Genomic DNA, 20,229 nt, shown 5'->3' with positions numbered 1-20,229 from the left:
CTCAGGTGGCAGAATAGGAACTCATAGCCCTTAGATGGGGCAAAGTATTTACGCTCCACTCCTTTAGCCGTTGGAACACTGAAGGCCAGGGCCTGCCATATAGTCTTAAAGTTAGACAGAATGGTCTTAATGAGTGGGAGTGCTATTCTGGATGGCCCTTTGGGGCTTAAAATATCCACCATGGGGTCCTCCTGCTCAACCATCTCCTCGGCTTGCAACCCCAAATTTTGGACAACTCTGTGCAGCAGTTGCTGGTGGGCTGTATGGTCTATTGGGGAAGTACTGGATACCTCTGTACTCACCACTACCTCATTGGGGGAAGACAAAGAGGTTAGCTGCTACTCAACCCCCTCTGGTTGATCCTCCTGCTCCCCATCTCCCGTGGCAGGGGCCCCTGGCTCAGGCCGGGGCGGGAGTCCATGGGACGGCACCAGGCTTGGTGCTGGACTCTCCAGTCTAAGCTGGGGGGATGCTGGAGGCCTGGATACTGTTGCCTCCGGCACCGTCTGGCATCAGTGCAGGGAGCGGGGCCGCAGTACCGAGTAACTTTCCCTGGACAGGGCCCCTTGGCGCTCCTGATAGGCCCAGGGGGTCCAGGAGGGCCAATGGCCTGGCGGCCCCCCATTAAAGTTGCCAGCTCCCCTGAGGATCCCTGCTATCTGGGCCCTGGTGTGGGTAGCTATAGCAGCTGGAGCCGGCGCCAGACTGCGGTGACGCTGATCGCAAAGTCCATAGTGGTGCTAACTATCTGCACCGGCGGGAGAATGAGCAGCTCCTGGCTGAGCAGGACTGGGACCGGTGCCAGCGTTCCCTGGACCGGGACCATCTGCAGGAGACTTCTGGTGCGGGCCGTCTCAACTCCTCCTGGGGGTGATCTCTGGGTAGTGCTGGAGAGCGATGTGCCCTTCCTAGAGCTTCCTTTCGTCAACCGGCTGCCAGTGCCACAACCTCCTTCTGGACTGGTGGCAAGTGTGAGCCTGCAGAGTCGGAGCTCGACCGGGACCAACTCCGGGAGCGGTGCTGGGACGGTGTCTTCGAGCGGCACACCATTGCTAGCTTATCCGCCCGAGGCACGGGTGCTGGAGGGTTCTCCCCATACGGGAGGTGGCTCGCCACTGACAGCTCGATGAGGTCCCTTGCAGACTCAAAGGTGCCAGGCGTAGAGGGCTGATCCGAGCCCCTCGAGCCCATCATCCGCACCAAGCTCACTTAGGTCTAGGGTCGGTGGGGCTTGTGCAGCCGGGACCGCCTGTGTCAGCGCCGGTACCATGGCCTTCCCGCTCTTGTCAGTGCTCGGTGCCTTGGGAGGCGCCAGCCTCCTGTGCGGGGAATGACCACGCCTTCCTTTAGGCTGCACCGGGGGCTGCACTGGGGACGACGACTGGTGCCGGGGCCTAGCCTGGCGCTCCGGGGCCGACAGTTTACAGTCCTCGCCGGTGCCGGGTCTTGCGACGGCTCTGGGGCACTACGTATCGAGGAAGCCTGAGCCAGCGTCGGGTGCTCCGGGCCCAGAGGCTGCAATGCAGCCTCCATCAATAGTTACTTTAGACAAAAGTCTCTTTCTTTCCTTGTCCTTGGCTTGAACGCCTTGCAAATCCTACAACTTTCAGTTTGATGTCCGTCCCCAAGGCAACAGACGCGAGTCGTGGGGGTCACTAACTGGCATAGGTTTGCGGCACGTGGCGCAAGCCTTGAAGCCGTGGGCCTGCGGCATGCCCCGTGGCCGGTGCTGGAGGCCTCCAAGCATCTAATCACTTAAGTGTTCACAATCCATATGTAAACAAACAGCTACTCTAAAGGCTAAGGGACTGCTCTTTTATGAGAGAGAGGTTGTTCCAACGCCGCCACGAACGGTAAGAAGGAACTGGAGGGGGTCGGGCCGGCAGGGGTATACATGCGAGGCGCAGAGGTGCCAATCGGGGGGGCCCACCTGCCCGACGGGAACCACTGAAGGAAAAAGTTTCCGATGCTCATGCATGCGGCATGCACACACCAAATGTGGAATGGATGTGAACAAGCACTCGAAGAACTACCTACATTTTAATCATTTTCTTCATTACATGAAAAATAGTACTAACATCTAATGAGAGAAACTTTAACAGGAATTCAGTGGCAGCAAAAAAACGGATTCACTAAAAGGAAAGGATGAGCTACAGATTTTCTAAAAGCACATCAATTCAATCCAATTCTATTTAGTGAATAATTTGACTTTCTTCCAAAATCATCATCTCCTTTGACAAAGGGAAGAAAAAACAACTGAAAATATTAATATTTCTGATAAAACTGTCATTATCAGTGAAACTTCTTTATTAAGAACATTTCTAGTGTCTTTTGACAGGACTAATATATATTATGAAGTAACGTGTTTGCATTTTTTAAGATAACTTTACTTAATATAGCAAAATTCCTATTTACTTTTATGAACACAGTGCCACATAAGCTGGGGAGCAGATTAAAATACTGAGCTCACAACAAGAAGTTTGATTAAAACTCATATGAAATGCCAAGACTTATGTGAGAGAAATAAAATTAAACTAAAAGTCTTTGAAACATTATCAATATTTTTACATTTGTTTTTAAATATTGAAAATAAGTGTGTGTGAATATAATGGTTAGGAAAGGTACCAGCTGTGACGGGACAAAGCCAGATGGCTATGGAAAAGTAGCGGGAGATGGATATATTAGCTCCAGGCTAAACAAATCCCTGGTACCAGATTAAGTGAAATGGAAGCTGCTCCAGGTCAATTAAGACACCTGGGGTCAATTAAGAACTTTCCAGAAGGCAAGGAGAAGGCTATATTGATTGGGACACCTGAAGCCAATCAGGGGCTGGCTGAAACTAGTTAAAAGCCTCCCAGCCAGTCAGGTGGGTGGGCATGTCAGGAGCTGTGGGAAGAAGTTGCACTGTTGGAGAGGCTGAGTAGTACACACCATATCAGGCACAAGGAAGGAGGCCCTGAGGAAAGGGTGAAGTGGAGCTTGAGGAAGTGAGGGCTGCTGTGGGGAAGTAGCCCAGGGAATTATACATGTCATGTTTCTAAAAGGTCAGCTACCATAGCTCATACTATTAGGGTCCCTGGGCTGGAGCCCGAAGTAGAAGGTGGGCCTGGGCTCCCCCCCAACCTTTGCCCCCTGATTAATCACCGAGACTGGGAGACAGAGACTGTGCAAGGAAGGATAATTTCTCCTCACCTACCTCACTGGCTTATGATGAAAATGGCTCAGTAGACTGTGACCCTTGTCTCTAGAGAAAGAAGGGTTACGTGGAGGGTCACAGCGAGCATCTGAGGCTAGCGAAATCCGCCAGGAAACATGGGACCCACAGAGGCAAGGATAGAGCTTTGTCACACAGCCTAAAGTTCTTTATTTATCCACAACGCAGTGGCAAGCAAGAGGCAGCATTTGTGCAAGATTCAACACATTGTCCTACCACCGTGCCTCAATCCTGACATGGAGAGATCACTTCCAAGAGTGAATGGGGTTTTTTTTTTTTTATTATTATGACTGTTTAGCATGCATAAGGGTAGAGTAAGATAGTCACTGGAGGCTGTCAGAGGGTAGAACTGGAGCATTATCTCCAAATTCATTTAATCTTTGATACTGAACAAGCATCAGATAGTAATAACTGATTTGAACAGGCCCCATAGAGGTGAAAGGCTTTCCATATATCCCAGTGCAGAGTGCAGTTCCACTGCAAGAGGGATGGATGTGAGGAGATTCCAAAGGGCATGACCTTCCTACACCAAAAAGCTCATTTCCACAGCAAACCTCTTTTGTGTCCCTAAGCAGCAGAATTTTGGTGCAGAGCTATAGGGTTTGCTTTTACATGGATCAAAGAGCAATTGTACAAAAGGCAAAGGGTACACTACCATCAGAACCTCAAGGCTGCAGTAAGTAGCCACAAAGGAAAGTAGGATCCCTTCATCACCTGCCCTTATGGAACCATCCTCACTGGCAAAACGCTCTACGCAGACTTCATTTCCAAAACACAGCGGTGGAGAAGGGAGCAGCCAAGATGAGGGAGCCAATAAACACGAGTGCCATCTGTACTGCCAAGGGGATGTTAAGGCCTGGATTCCATAGGAAGAGATTTGTGGCTCTTCTACTGTGGTCACAATAAATTAATAGCTCATATAGTGCTTTTCCCATCTTTAGTTCTCAAAAGAGATTTACAAAGGAGAATTACTCACAAAATACTCATTCTCTGTCTACTGAGGAGTAGCCAATACTCCCCATAGGATGATTAGGGAGATTTGGGGACTCTTATTCTTCATGGATAGCAGATAACATGCCTGTTGGGACAAGTTATTACTCATTCAAAGTTGCATGAAGAAACTAGGAGTAAATACTTACTGAGGGCGACATCTTCCTCCTCCTTGATGGAGATACTTCACTTTCTAGTCCTCCTTGCTCTCGCAATAAAGCTTTAAGCTGATTAACTAAGAAACAAAATTAAACTACTGATTAACAATCAGACTTGATGGAAATCATACAGTAATTTTGCTCTGCAGTTCTGCGACTAACTGCCCCAGAGTAACATTTACCTGCATGACTGTGTTGCAGTTCCTGCCAGGCCGTTTCCCCACTCTCATCATTACTTGTGGAAGACTGCTCAAATGCAACTTCACTTTCTCCCACTGCGGGATCTTCTTCCCCCAAGGCATATTTCAGTTGATGGATGCTTTTACTAGCACGGTCTGCGAACAATAGCATGTATTAGCCCTCAAAAACAAAGTCTTTCCTTTCTGATGAAAAAGCAACTCAAATCTAGATTAATTTACAGAACCAGTATTTTAACTCTGTACAAAGATAGTAGGGTGAAATATATTCAGGCTTTGCTTGAATTAAGGATTTAACCTCATTTCAACCTTTGGTGAGTAGCTACCAGGAACTGCCTGACAAACAGACAAAGCCACTGTAAACCACAATTTACAGTAGTACAGTTTATCTGTTTCAGGCAGACATTAACCACACTATTGCAAATGGCAATGTAGCTATCCACAATAGGGGGCTACACTGGTGCAGATACACCAGCATTTGGCTGCTGACTGAAATCCCCAGGGTAGAAAAGGCCTCAGTTACTAATTATGGACTTGAATCTGCAAACGCTTACTACCATGAACAACCTCATTGAGTTCAACAAGACTGTTCATACTCTTAAGAGCTACGCTGGATACGATGTGCAGGATCAGTCCCTAGGTAGAGTGTTGGGGATTCTAATGACAGCCACAAGATGAAGCGTTATTCAACAAAACTGTTAAATTATCTTAAAGCTCAGCAAACTGGTTTGTCGATTTATAATAGCAATTAAATAAAAGTATCAAAGGAGTTCTGAACAGACTTGAAAGTTAACTAAGAACAGATACTTCTACTAAGTGTTTGGGAAGAAATGGGAAAATTTCTAATATTTTATAAAGTCGTTCCAGAATGAACCAAATCCAATTACACAATTGTGACACAATAAATGTTCCCTTAATTTTCAATGTACCTTTTTAGTACAATGCCTATATATTTTTTTTTTTTGCGCTAAGCTGGCCTTGTTTGAGAGACATGTCTCTTTAACTTGGCCAAAAATGTGAAGACGACATGACTGGAACAGATGTCCTGTTATCTAGGACTACTTCTTAACCCTACAATAAATGTTTTCAGATAACCTCAAGGCAATTTCAAAAATATGGTCTTTTGTGTTTTCAAGGCCTTTAAATATCACTTAGACTTTTTTTTTTTATTATGAAATTTCTTTTTCAACTGTTTGACAGGTTTAGAATGGTTATTGAAAACTTCACATTTCAATGTATAATAATAAAAATATAATTATCAGTAGTACCTTAGCTCTGTTCAGGGTGTATAAAAATCAATGATTTTTTTTTATTTAAATTGGATTTTTTTTTGATAAAATGCTTTTTGAGGAATAAACCTATCTAAAATAGTTTTAATTAAGATACATTATAGCTCAAAAAGATATCTCATCATGGAATAGGGATTATAAATTCTAGTTCTATAGTATGAGAATATAATTCATGTAATGTTTAAGAAAAAAGTTTTGTAAATGAGTTCTAATAGTTCAAGGATTAGGGACCCAATTTTATGGGGTTCCACAGGCTTCTATATAGATTATTTAGGTTAATCTTTCTATCTACCCAATGGGACCCAGTGCTCAGTCTAGAAGATACCATCAGAGATGCTTAGTTTTACAGGTCTCCAGAGATAACATGCTTGTTAACAGCTAAAATGTTTTAAATAAATAAATACAGAGGTGAAAAACAACAGACCTCAGCTCTATTGTCCATATACACAGAGTCAATCCCTTGCCTCTCTCTAAAAGTGCAAAGTTTCAAAAAGTTCAATGAATAGAAGATTGTTGGGGGAGGAACCGATCTGGACAAGGAGAAGAAGTCTGGAAATAATTGTGAGATAGGTTTGTTGTTGAATAAAAAAATCCAGAATACTTAAAGCTGTTGTTTTAGTTAAATAAAACAATTTAAATGTCTGTCTGGTGATGTTCTCCTCCTACAGTACAGCAAGAAAATCCTCCAAATATTAATGATTAATGTGTTGAATTGGAGATAGTTCACCTCCCAACGACTTCATAAATATCTGCTTCAATTACCTTTGATAAATGAAATAACTAAACAATCATTCATTTTCTGATATAGCTGTAAAACTAATCTGAAAAGTTTTCAAAATAAATCATTGTTTAAAAATATATAGTGTGTACCTTCTAAAAATGAAAACCTACATCTCTGAGTTGTGAAGAATATGTATTAAAGTTATAACAACCAACAAGAATGCACTTTTATGTAGAAAACCAAGATGAAATTGAGTCTTCCTGACCAGTGATTTAAATCAAATCCACCCTGTCTCCGTTTAATGTATTCTTTTGTTTGGTAATGGTAATGGCTACTAGCGGTCATTAAAGAAACCGAGAGCACTGTTTATATGTATAGAACTGTCAGCCCATGAGGTCCTGAACAAATTTCAATTCAAGCAGTTACAGGCTGCTTATTTTAATTCTTCCGCCATTTTCAATAGGATAGAATTTTTCATCTTCACTTTTGCTGCTAAACTGATGTACACTATGGCTGTAAATAAGATCAGCTGCTGCAATTCAGTGGATGGGGATGTTACTTCTCCATAACTATTATCTACTTTACAAAATTGTTTGCAAAGCCCTTTGAGATTTTCAAAGACAAACAGAACTGTAAAACATCTCCAAACTCTATTTATACCTCATTCAAACCAGGTGAAGTGATGTGTCTTTTTCCACTGCAACTTTCAAAAATACCAAACTATGTAACTGATCCTGCAAGTGGTCCCACTGAAACCAGTTTAGTTCCATGTGGAAGGAAGCATCTACCCATGCAGAGCAGCTTGCAGGATCAGGGCTTGCAACTCACCAGCAAATTAGATGCTGTATCACAGACTGAATATATATCCATAATGGGTCTATCATATTTTAGTAGATGAGAATCCAAGTCCTTTCACTTAACCTATTTCTCAGACGTTTGCAAATGTTATATTACTACTAATACTGTGGGATTCTAGTCATTCATCATTCAGGAACTTAAGACATATTTCTAGGTTTCTTTGGGAAAGTAATAATATACTTGTGGAGGGGGAAATATTTTCTTACCAACAAATTTCCATCCTGACATTTTTTAATATTTTTCTTCAAATGTATTAAGTACGTATTCAAAGTTCCAGATACCTTGTATAATTAACACATAGAAAACATAATAAAATTGTATATCCAAAGACTTTTCTCACACCAAAAATCTGATGCTGCTTCTTTTCTAACAATTAGGTGGTCTAAAATAAGTCAGGAGGGGAAGTCCATCTTCATCACTGAACTTCTGTATAAGTAGCAGTTTATTTAAATTATTATTGATATTGACTTTACGTGAACATCACATATTCAATGCTTGCAATTAAGTATATTCATTATTCACCCTTTCAATATGCCATGTTTTTCAGTTAACTATTATACACCAAAAGCAATGCAATGGGGATTCCCCAGATAGAACATTTCTCAACACAGCTAACTCAACTCTAAACAAATTTAACTAGAATTTTATCTTCTTTCTTCGTAATTCACAATTACTCCTTGCCCATAAACTCAATTAATAGAAGAAACAGTTAATCTTTGAAGTACTGATAGATTTTAATTAAAAAAATATTTCCTATAAAAGATCAGTTAAACTGAAAAGGTCCCAAATGTGCTTCAGAACAAGTCATTTAACCAAGGTCACATTACTTCAAATGGCAAATTATAAAATGGGTGGTGCTGAAAAAATGGGTTTTTCAAGTCTGTTGAATGACTTTGTTTAGCAATCCACTAAGGAGCTAAACCTGTGCGACTTTTGACTAATGTAAGCAGTCAGGTGGCTTATAGGTCTTCCTAAATCCCCTACTAATTATAAATTTATTAAACTGGTCTACCATCTTGAGTGCAGACACCTGAACAGGCCTCAACATTAGAAATCCTAGCATATTTGGCTTCTACACTCAGACTAAAGCAAGCCTTTTTCATTAATACGGCTTTTATTCTCTTTTCTTGATGTCCCAGTATCCTTAACTTTGTTGGAACACAACCTACACTTGAAGAAGAATATATGTAAAAGATGTGACAGGTTTCAGAGTGGTAGCCATATTAGTCTGTATCAGCAAAAACAAAGCACAATAAAGAAAATAACAGAACGCCACTAGCCATCACCTACAGCCCCCAACTAAAACCTCTCCAGCACATCATCAAGGATCTACAACCTATCCAGAAGGACGGTCCCTCACTCTCACAGACCTTGGGGGACAGACCAGTCCTCACTTACAGACAGCCCTCCAACCGGAAGCAAATACTCACCAGCAACCACACACCAAAAACACTAACCCAGGAACCTATCCTTGCAACAAAGGCCGACGCCAACTCTGTCCACATATTTATTCAAGTGACACCATCATAGGACCTAATCACATTAGCCACGCCATCAGGGGCTCGTTCACCTGCATATCTACCAATGAGATATATGCCTTCATGTGCCAGCAATGCCCCTCTGCCATGTACACTGGCCAAACAGGACAGTCTCTACGCAAAAGAATAAATGGACACAAATCTGACATCAGGAATCATAACATTCAAAAACCTGTAGGAGAACACTTCAACCTCTCTGGTCACTCTATAACAGACTTAAAGGTGGCAATTTTGAAACAGAAAAGCATCAGAAACAGATTCCAAGGAGAAACTGCTGAGCTTGAATTAATATGCAAACTAGATACCATTAACTTGGGTTTGAATAGAGACCGGCAGTGGCTGGGTCATTACACTTATTGAATCTATTTCCCCATGTTAAGTATCCTCACACCTTCTTGTCAACTGTCTAAATGGGCCACCTTGATTATCACTACAAGTTCCCCCCGCCCCTTGCTGATAATAGCTCATCTTAATTAATTAGCCTCTTACAGTTGGTATGGCTACTTCCACCTTTTCATGTTCTGTGTGTGTGTGTGTGTGTGTGTGTGTGTGTGTGTGTGTGTGTGTGTGTATACACGTCTTCTTACTATATGTTCCATTCTATGCATCCGATGAAGTGGGCTGTAGCCCATGAAAGCTTATGCTCAAATACATTTGTTAGTCTCTAAGGCGCCACAAGTATTCCTGTTCTTTTTGCGAATACAGACTAACATGGCTGCTACTCTGAAACCTACCAATTTGATATATGCCATCATGTGCCAGCAATGCTCCTCTGCCATGTACGTTGGCCAAATCGGACAGCCTCTACACAAAAGAATAAATGGACACACATCTGACATCAGAAATCATAACATTCAAAAACCTGTAGGAGAACACTTCAACCTCTCTGGTCACTCTATAACAGACTTAAAGGTGGCAATTTTGAAACAGAAAAGCATCAGAAACAGACTCCAATGCGAAACTGCAGAACTGGAATTAATTTGCAAACTGGACACCATCAGATTAGGCCTGAATAAAGACTAGGAGTGGTTGGGTCATTACAAAAACTAAACCTAATTTCCCCAATACTAAATTTCCCCCTACTGTTACTCACACCTTTTTGTCAACTGTCTGAAATGGACCACTCTCATTACCACTTCAAAATGTTATTTTTCCTCCCTTGGTATCCTGCTGTGAATTGAACTGTCTCGTTAGACTGACCTCATACTTGGTAAGGCAATTCACATCTTTTCATATATTTATACCTGCTTCTGTATTTTCCACTCCATGCATCTGATGAAGTGGGTTCTAGCCCACGAAAGCTTATGCCCAAATAAATGTGTTAGTCTCTAAGGTGCCACAAGGACTCCTCGTTGTTTTTGTAAAAGATGTATTTGGGAAATAAAAATGTTGCGGCACGACCTTACCCAAGCCATCGTGATATGGCTTCATTTTAGTAAAGCAGGATGAAATTTAAAGGTGGATGTGCCTCTGACAGCCATTATTTTTATAGACAAACTACTAGCCTGACAGGAAGAGGGAAGGAGCAGAGATAAACACTTGACCCTGTCCGCAACAAACACAAATATATGACTGCCTCAGGTAGAGTTTGATCCTGTTAACATTCAAGTGTAGAGTATGTCTCTTCAGAAAGCTAGATTTATTGCTGAAGAAATAAAACACAGAAAAACTATTTTGTCCCAATCAGGTGATCAAAGTGAAAGATCAGCCTTGGAGAGCTAGAAAAAAGGAAACATATGCAAAAAGAGTTTAGGAATAAAGATGAAAATCTGTTTGGGATATTAATGTTGCTTTAGTTAAAAATGAAACCCACAGACATATTACCACTCTCCACCCCCCCCCCCAAAAATTGCACAAAAACCTAGCGATTTGCATCATCGAAAAAGTTAAAGGTTTAATTGTTATTGCTTTTTATTTTACCATGGAAATCAGGGTATGTCTACACTGCAATTTAAGCCTAGGTTCAGGCTCAAGCCTAACTCCCTTTCTGTCTACATACAAAACACGCTAACCCAGGGCTTGGACCCAGGATCCTGTGAGGTTGCAGGGTCCAAGCCAGAGTCAAGCTGTGATCCAGTTAAAACAACGAGTCTGGAACTCAGGAGATCAGGGTTCAGTTGCCGGCTCTGTTATAGACTTTGTGGTCTTGAGCAAGCAATTTAGGAAATATCACCCCCCTTTTACAGCTGGGAACCTGAAGCAGAAAGACTGTCTCCTACCATTTGTCTGCCTTGTCTATTTAGATTGTAAGATCTTTTGGACAGTCTCTTACCATGAGTTTGCACAATGCCTATTACTTAAATAGTCTAAGAGAGTGATCCATGGATCCTTCAAGCAGCCTGTATTCTCATTTAGTGCTCCGCTCACCCCTGGCCCAATCAATTCACTGACATTTTGACAGGAATGCAAGAAAGTATTTCTACCAATTTTCTCACACATCACGCCAAATTAAAACGGTGATGCGAGACCAGTAGTTAGAACCCTCCGTAATCATTCTTCAGACATTTTATGAATGGCTAACATAGTTAACAATTCCAGAAATTGCTTCACATCCAGGAATGTAAGTTCACATCTGTTCACCTTGCTTTCTCTAAAATTTACCATTGGTTTGGGGGTGATTCAGTCTGTCTATTGTATTGTGTATGGCTGACTCAGATTTGAAGTTCTATGGGACAGAAAGCATCCTGCATTGGCACCCAGTGAAATGAATGAGACAGTTTACACCTCAGAGCTATTGTTTCAAGCTCTCTACAAGCATCTCTATCAATTACTTACTTCACATTTTGAAAGTTTTCCTCACAACCATAATAACTAGAGAGTTTTTTGTTTTGTCTTCATTTATTTATTTATTTATTTAATGGAAGTAAAGGCTCTGCACAACAATACAGAGGGCCATCCACATGTTTTTTGCTAGTCTTTTCTGCCACCCAGGAGGCAGGGTGGGAGGAGCGGCATACCCCATTTTCTAGGGCTCTGGAGTAATGCAGGCTTTAGAAACAATAGGGTTGTAACAGACATTTCCATGCCAGAGTTTCTTAAACAGTTGATGAGTTCCAAGTTACAGTGACTGTTTCCATACATGAAAAGCTTGAGAGCCTGGCAAACTGAGAACTAGAGGCTAGACTGAATGACTCCAATTGGAACCCTAAAAGGGTATAATTAGATAACATGGAGATGAAGAATTAATTGAAGAAATTAGGGTCACAGGATACATGTCATGGAGTAGGATTAGATATATTTCCACTGCTTCTGCCAAAGTAGAATCATTTTTTAAATCGGAATGAAACAAAAAACTTCTGTGGAGGGCAAATTAGGTATTTGAGCTACTACTTAACATAATAGGGTAATTTTGTATTGTAATTCAAAATAATATTAGTTTTGTGCCTAATCCTACAAAAATTTATTCATCCTGTTTGTCATGTCAATGGGACTAATTGTACGAGACATCAGTGAGACTACTCCTCTAATTAAGGCTTACAGAATCTAGCCCTCAGTAAAAATCTCCTGAATGATGTGGTAAAATTGCTTGTATGCAGTCCTGTAATTTTCATGTATAAAATTTGAGTGTCCTTTATTCTTCCGTTTTTATACTATAAACATGAAAAAGCAATCTTATGTTTCTGGTGTATAAGATTATATTGATACATCATTTTCTAATAGATGGTGTTGAAGATATGGGATGAGGCTGCTAGCAGAGGGACAAATTAAATCTAGTTAGATTAGATTTCCACCTAAATGATTCTTACAGTACAATAGTAAACTGGAATAAGGCCTTCAAAAAAAAATTACCTAACCAAATTAAAACTCTGATTGTCAATGTTTATAGGAGCTCTGACAATGACGGAAAATGGCACAGGGGCTACCAAACCTGACAATGCACATTACAAAAAATATGCAACTGCCCCTTAAGGAACACAACCATTGTCTACCGATCAAGTATCATAGTTGCAGAGCAACTGTCATAATAGGATAAACAAATGGTGCATCTAGTCCAGTATCTTACTGCAGACAGCAGCCAACACTGGATGTCTCAGAGAAAAGTATGTTATTTAGTATTTAAATGAGAGTCACACCCAGAAACCCTAATCAGAATCACACTGTGCACACATGTGAATACACACTTTCCCTGTTCCATAATACACCCAACCGTGCAATATTGGACTTATTTTAATTATTTATCTTCATAGCTATGCTATAGAACTTTAGACAGATAAGATTGACAGGGCCCAGCCCCAAGGAGTTTAAAGTTAAACAGCATAGGAGAAAAGGTCTCCCACACAACAACTAACGATCAGTTTATGCCATGAGATGCGAAGCTTGATTATCCTTGCATTTTTTTCCTAGCGAGTGCAAGTACAAAATATACTGAAGTCTCCCATTCTTCTAAAAAATGTATTAAGGTGTCCTTTTCCAGAATACTACATTGATTATACTTTTGATATTTGGAGTAAACCTAATAAAAATGGTTTCAGAGTAGCAGCCGTGTTAGTCTGTATTCGCAAAAAGAAAAGGAGTACTTGTGGCACCTTAGAGACTAACAAATTTATTTGAGCACAAGCTTTCGTGAGCTACAGCTCACTTCATCGGATGCAAATAAATGTGTTAGTCTCTAAGGTGCCACAAGTACTCCTAATAAAAATGGTTTTTCGTGGGCACCTTTTAATATTGGAATTGTATTGCATCAGTGTAAACAATAAAATATTTGGTGCTGTAGAGATATTTTACTGATGTACTCAACTTGTTAATAAAAAAAATAAAGTTAAAGGTTGGAGTCAGCAACCTGTGAAGCAAAATATGATGCTGAAGAGCTTACTATAATTCAAGGGTCATGGTGATCAACTTTGATAGAAAAAAATTACTGGGACAACAATTAGCTGTTGAAGTGAAAAAAGAGAGAAAGTATTGAGCAATGTTTGCAATGCCTAAACAAGAGAGGGGTTTTTCAGATGTTGAACAAGAATCTTAAAGGCCCTCCTCTATAATGAGGCGCTGAAGCCACCACATTCATGAACTAAGATATACCACAAGCATTCTTTGAGGACTAGTGGAGATACAAAGCAAAAGAATCACTTACCACAATAAAGACAAAGTTAAAGGGTGAGCTGCCCAAAAGACATAGAAAACAGTTTAAGATAATAATACAATGACAGAGGAAGTGATAATTTAAAAGGAAATAGTTGCTAAGCAACATAATTTGAGGGAAAATAAGAACCACATTCATACTAAATGGGTATATATTACTATGACAACAACTGAGGTCAAAGGCCTAGATTGAATAGCTTTTTACAGGAAAATTGCTGGTAGTTATTGGCTATAAATACAAAGGAAGGCCCCACTTTACACAGACAGATGTCACATGAGTCCTAATAGGAAAAAAGTTTGTTAGAACAGTGCTTCTCAAGCTGTCTGATGTGGGGGCAATTTTTTTTTTTTCCCAATGTGCGCGCAGACTGGCAGCTGATGGCTCACGGACAGGCACCAGTCTGCAGACCACCACTTTGAGTAGCACTGTGTTAGAAGTTTGGCGGCACTGGAACCATAATCATAGTAAATTCAGGAGCATAGGAAAGTGAGTCATGTTCAACAAATAACTTGCCTATAAGGGAAACAAATTATCTTTTTCTATTTAAACCCATTCACTGAAAACGGGGGGGGGGGGGGGGGGGGAACAAAAACAAAAAAAACGACAACTGACCCACAGAAAGATTTACTGAGCAAAAACGTACAAACTTCACTCCACCCACATGTAAACAGCCAAAATAGTGCATAATGTACTTCTGGAATACTGTTTCAGCCAAACAAATGATACTCCTAAACCCATTAGAAAAGTAAAAAAGTAAGACCAAAAATACCCATTCAATTGAGTTAGGACTTGTACTGTCTGATTGCCTGTTTATCTTTGGAAATGTGAGATATGCAGCTTCATAAGAATAATGATTAACTACATCTTGTCTGTATTAAAAGATAACTTCAGACATTTATTTTAAAAAGTTAACTATTATTTTATTGCGTAACCTGGGGGGGTGGGGGGGAAGAGATAAACCACTTCTTTTTGTAATTATTTTCTTGAGCAGCACCTTGGAAAGGACTTTTAGGTTTCCTAAATAACCTTTATTACTTCTCAGACCATAAAAAACAGAAAACAGACTGCTTAATTGTTCAGCTGAAGTTAACTGAGCTCATGCTCTTAACTTCTGATAACCAAATTGTTCGAATTCACTATCATATTGTTTGAATTGCCATATCTGATGGGTGAGTTTTACGTGAAACTATTTAATACCAGATCAAAAGAGTGAAAAAAGTAAAAGTTTAATTATTGAAAAAGAAAACAGAATAAAAACACTTAATAGAATGAAAAATATATGATATAATGGACTAATCTTCTGAGCCACTGAATAAGAACATGTATAACATGCTTCAACTGCTTCCAAAATGGTTGATTTCAGTAATGTTTTTACGCAAGCTAGCGAAAGCAATCCATGTAAACAAAGCGAGGCACATCCAAACTTTGAAAACCTTGTCAAAGGTGCAGCAGGCATAATGGCCAAGGGTAAACCAGTGAGCAGCATAAGGACTTAATAAAAGCAAGACAAGGCTAATGAGGAGGGGAGGGGAGGGACAGGTCACATGTTTCACAAATGTCAACTGGAGGGTTTGGAAATGACATGCTTCCTCTTAAAAATGGGTTTTTGTGACAAGGCATTCCTAGTTCTAAGGGCTCGTCTACACAAGGAAGTTAGTGCACAATAAACTAGAGTATAAATATAAAGCACAACAGCTATGCAGCACTAACTCCCAGTGTGGACAAACTTATTCCTCACTAAGAGTGCCTTTGTGCTGTTTAGCTTAGCCCAAAGGCACTCTTAGGGCTTGTCTACACAGGGCAGAGGGTGAAGAAGTGTAGTACAGCAAGTCAATCCAGTTTATTTAACTCACAGTACATAAACCAGACTAATAGCATGCGTATAGGACAGGTGTGCCTCTTTCAATTTGAATCATTTTGTACACATGGCAGTGGCTTGGTGCGTAGCTTTCTCGATGCCAACTTGCAGAGAGTATAAGGATTACAGGAACCGTCTGGGTCTTGTATTTATATTCTAGTTCACCAAAGGGTGTCATGGGAGATCTCTAATAAAAGCTTATGTCACACTAGTGATCAGTATCACTGTGAAATGCATGCACAGATGATATGTAAGAAGTTTATATATACACACTGAAAATTATGTTCTTGAGGTCTATGCCTAGGGACAGGTCACAAGCAAAGGTGAAAAGCAGATTTTCTTTCAGACAAGCAACATTTATCTGTTTATATACAAATTGAATATTCTCTGGTTCACAATGGGCAACCATTAGCATTCTAAATCAAATGCTAATGAAGAGCTGGCGGGGACTTCAGAAGGAAACTAACAGGAAGAGGGCCACCCTATCTTGGGGTGTCCATTAAAGGTTTGTTTGGGGAGGAGAGGGAAGAGGACAGGCTGGCATCCTGTCCCCTTGGAAGTAAATGGACAGTGAGTTTGTTTCATAGAAGGGGGATCTCAACCAGGCTTGGTTGAACATGCTGGAAAAAACTTTGGGGGAGGTAAACTTCTTTACACTGTAGGATAAATTGTTAGTTAAATTAAGTCTCTAGAAACTTATGATTGTTTTATATGTAACTATGTTTCCAATATTCTTACTCATTATCACTGGAATCTTTGTTTCTGGATAATAGATTTATTATGAAAACAAGTTTATCTAAGTTTGTGTGTTCAAAGGAGCGGTGTTCCAAAATATAATTAGTAAGCTGCAGCGTACTGTTCCTTTAGAAAAAGTAGGCCTGTCTGTAAGCGTTCAGTGGATAAGGGGCTGGACGCTACATAGGTACACACCAACCCTCGAATCCTTAATACTCTATCACTAACCCGCACAGAGACAGCAAAGTCTATGGAAGCCTGGAAAGTAGTGCTTGTGTTGCCAGAGGCTGGTGGTTTCATTGAGCTAAAATAAGTTTGCTCAGACAAGACTTTCCTCACACTAAAGGCAAGAGGTGGTGAAGTGCCTTACAACCATGCGTATCCCTGCAAAACATTACAGGGCAATGCCATGGGAAAGGTACCATTGCACCATTTTATAAATCTTGGTAATGCTCAGGAGATTATTGATAGCATTTGACACGTGGGATTACGAAACTGCACTAGGGCAACTGATGGGAGTCATGTGTCTATTATTTGTCACAGGCTCACAGGGTTCAGAATTCATAAAACAGAAAGGAGTATTTCTCCGTAGTGCTCAAAGGCCTGATTGTCCACTTTGGCAAGTTTATAAACATCAAGGCAGTGTGCAAGGCCGGCCTTAAGGAAAATGGTGCCCTGGGCAAACTTGTATTTTGGCACACACATCCAAATCACTTCTGGCCCCACATGCCCCCCCCCAGCTTTTCCCCTCACCCCCAGTATCTCCAGGCCTTGCTGCCTCACCCCAGTGCTTAATTTGTATTGAAAGGTTATTTTGGGCTCCCTTACACGCATTTTAAGTCTGTATGCACATCAAATATACCAATTCAACCGTTCAGTCATGCACAAGAGAGTCTCCAAATTCAACCCCCTTCTGTCTTCTACATCCAACCCTACCGTGTCTCCCACATCTAGCCCTGCACCCAGAGAGGAAGTTGCCATTGCAGCCTGGCATGCATGGACCAAGCAACCCGACCCAGCAACAGCAGAGGCTTTCCCTCTCCACATTGTGCCACAGCTCTCTGCTGTCCAGGCTGCTGGGGATTCATTTCAGCACCCCCAGACGCTGCCGCTGCTAGGGGCAGGGGTCAGCGTCTCCGCAGCCAGCTCTATGCACCTACAGGTGGGACCACAGCTTCCACACTCTCTCCTTATTCCTCCCCGCCAATTTGAGGCTGTCTGTCTATCCCCCATACCAAGAGGAGCTGATGTGGTTTCCAGCAGGAAGGCATAGCAAGCAGAGTGGGACCCAACCACACTCCCTCCATACAGGACCCCCTGCCTCCCTCAACGCCATGCCTTGTTCCTTGGCTCAGATCTTTCTAGGGCCCAGAGAGGAGCTGATGAAATCCTGCAGGAGGACTTGACAGGTGGAGCAGGACCCAGGTGCTAGCTTACATCCCAGCTGTGTAAGGTAGTCACTGCTGTATGGCCAGGGAATGTTGGCATGCAGGCCAAATTGGACTGGCATTGTGACCTGGCATATAGGGTCACAACACCCCTGATATTTGGCCCAGCTGCCCCTCCATCTATACAGAAGGGCAGCTGGGCCATATTTCAGTGGCATTGTGACTCTGTGCACTAAGTGCTGGAGGGTGCCACTCCAGGCTGGATTTCAGGTGCTGGAACACACACACACTCCCTCACCACCACTCCAGCAGCACCATACCCCTGCCCTCTCAGTTGCATGGGCCTCTGTGCACCTACATAGGCTATTTGTGGCTGCTAGTGCTTTTATGCCATCACTGTGTCTGCACTAGAGGAGTTGCATCACTTTAATTACTTAAAGTGGTAAAACCTGTGTCTGTATACAGTAAGGCCTCACGCTGCAACTGATACATCATTAAGTGTTTCATTTCAGTGGCATGTACTACATTTAGAGCGGATTAAAATTTTTCAAAATTTCAAAACTTCCCATTTTAGGAGGAAAAAAATTGAAACCTTCACTCCCGCCCGCCCAAAACCAACCCTAATTCTATTGTAGATTGGACTGCTCAAAAACTCTACTCCTCTACAGTACAGATATTCTGGTTGTCCAACCCCTTAGCGAGTTAGAATGCACAGCTGAATCTACAGTAAACTGTGGTTTTGATCCGAGGGTTGGTGCTATTGGAGCTTCCAGAGTGTTAAAGAAAGGGGGAGGGGAGGATGCAAAACAGCTGATTCGGAGCCCTCTCTCCTCATCCCCAGTGAGTTAGAGAGTAGGAGGATGTGGTGGAAGTCTGGCACTGACTCAGCCCTATAGTGGTGGGGAGTCCGTAGAATGATCTCAAAGCAGTGGGCCCAGGGACAGTGGAAATCTTAGTCTGCTTCACTTGATTCAGCTGGCTGGGATCGTTAAGACAGTGTAAGGGGTATCCGCTCCAGTAATTCTACCCTACTGTAGTTCAAAGTTTAGAAGACACGGTGAGCAGAGAGGTGGAGAAGGTGGTGCAGCCCCAGGCAAAGAAGGCACGTAGCACACTGTGGCGGGGCAATGGCAGGAAAAGAGCTAGCACGCACTGGAGCGGCCCATGTTGCCAGCAGCCAGAGGTAGGTGGTGGGGGGAAGGCAGCACTGAGAGGCAGTGGGCCTCGTCAGGCACTGATTGAGCTGGCGGGGGAGTGGACACTGCCAGGAAAAGGGTCCCCGCAGGCTCAGTGCTGCACACAGCGGGACAAGCGACAGCCCAGAGAGCGGCCCGAAGACGGGGTCGGCGCGGGCGGGACTGGGGCAGCGAGGCGGTGGCCGTCTCGGGCGCGGGGACCCTACTCACCTCGAAGGCTTCTCTGATACCGTTCCAGGTCGGACTCCTCCCGGGCCTCCCGCATAGGGGCAGGGTCCGCGTCTCACGCCGTAAGGCGACGCCCGCTCAGGTCCTGGGCTCTAGCCGTTGCTCCCCTTCTCTGCAGCCCGGAGAAGTGTGAGAGTTAGGAGACGTCCCGAGCCTCCCGCTCCCGAACCCTCCTGTCCTCCCCCAACAGCACTCGGGAGCCGTAGTTCCGTGTCGTTCACTGTCCCGTCCCACCCAACGGCCAGAGGATCTTAGGGAAACTACAGTTCCCACAGGGCTATGCGGCACTATCCTACCTTCCTGACCTCAAGCAGTTTGGGAACCTGTTGCTAACCAACTAGGAAACGGTCTTCTAGGCCCCTAGCTGAGCGAGTCACCTTCAGAGCTCCGCCCAGTAACGCGACACGTACTCATGTTGCGTCATCCCAAAGACTACATCGCCCAGCATGCAACGCGCCATCCTCCGAACCCTGAGAGGTTATAGTCCCTACGTGCTACAACCTCCCCGAGTCTAGAAGAGAGCGGCTGCATTCGGCTCTCTCCCTTTGTATGCGGTCAGATCGCACCTGCGCACTGCGCAACTGTTCCGTTCCAGCACATCTGTTTCTTTCCCCGCAGTGTCTGGGTGAAGCGCACGCGCAGTAATCTCGGTCAAGAGGGGGTCCATGTTTTCCTCCTTCCCGTTGTGTCCCTTGGCGTAGGCGGAATGTGCGCTCGCCTCGGGGGGGAATTCGCGCATCCATTGTCTGGATGTGGCGCAAGCGCATTGAGAGTTC

General features: G+C 42.8%; 1 protein-coding gene across 17 annotated transcripts in view; it reads right to left on the bottom strand.

The window, feature by feature from the left end:
• The window catches only part of SDCCAG8 (SHH signaling and ciliogenesis regulator SDCCAG8), a 161,320-nt gene extending 141,106 nt beyond the window's left edge, over window positions 1-20,214 (bottom strand). For 7 of the 17 annotated variants that reach the window (XM_038396385.2, XM_038396378.2, XM_038396383.2 and 4 more), the window contains exons 1-3: window positions 19,436-19,684; window positions 4,545-4,697; window positions 4,354-4,439 (exon numbers count right to left, since the gene is read on the bottom strand). In XM_038396385.2, coding sequence (XP_038252313.1) covers window positions 4,354-4,439; window positions 4,545-4,697; window positions 19,436-19,490 — 294 coding nt within the window. In that variant the 5' untranslated portion in view covers window positions 19,491-19,684. Of the gene's footprint in view, window positions 1-4,353; window positions 4,440-4,544; window positions 4,698-19,435; window positions 19,686-19,749 lie in introns of those variants that run through there. The other 10 variants (XM_038396382.2, XM_043511462.1, XM_038396374.2 and 7 more) reach the window with 9 other exon arrangements.
• Between the last annotated feature and the right edge of the window lie 15 nt (window positions 20,215-20,229).

This window comes from Dermochelys coriacea, chromosome 3, assembly GCF_009764565.3.
Source record: "Dermochelys coriacea isolate rDerCor1 chromosome 3, rDerCor1.pri.v4, whole genome shotgun sequence".
Taxonomy (NCBI): Eukaryota; Metazoa; Chordata; order Testudines; family Dermochelyidae; genus Dermochelys; species Dermochelys coriacea.
The sequence above is the reverse complement of the archived record's forward strand: the minus strand, read 5'-3'. Positions and strand labels throughout refer to the sequence as shown.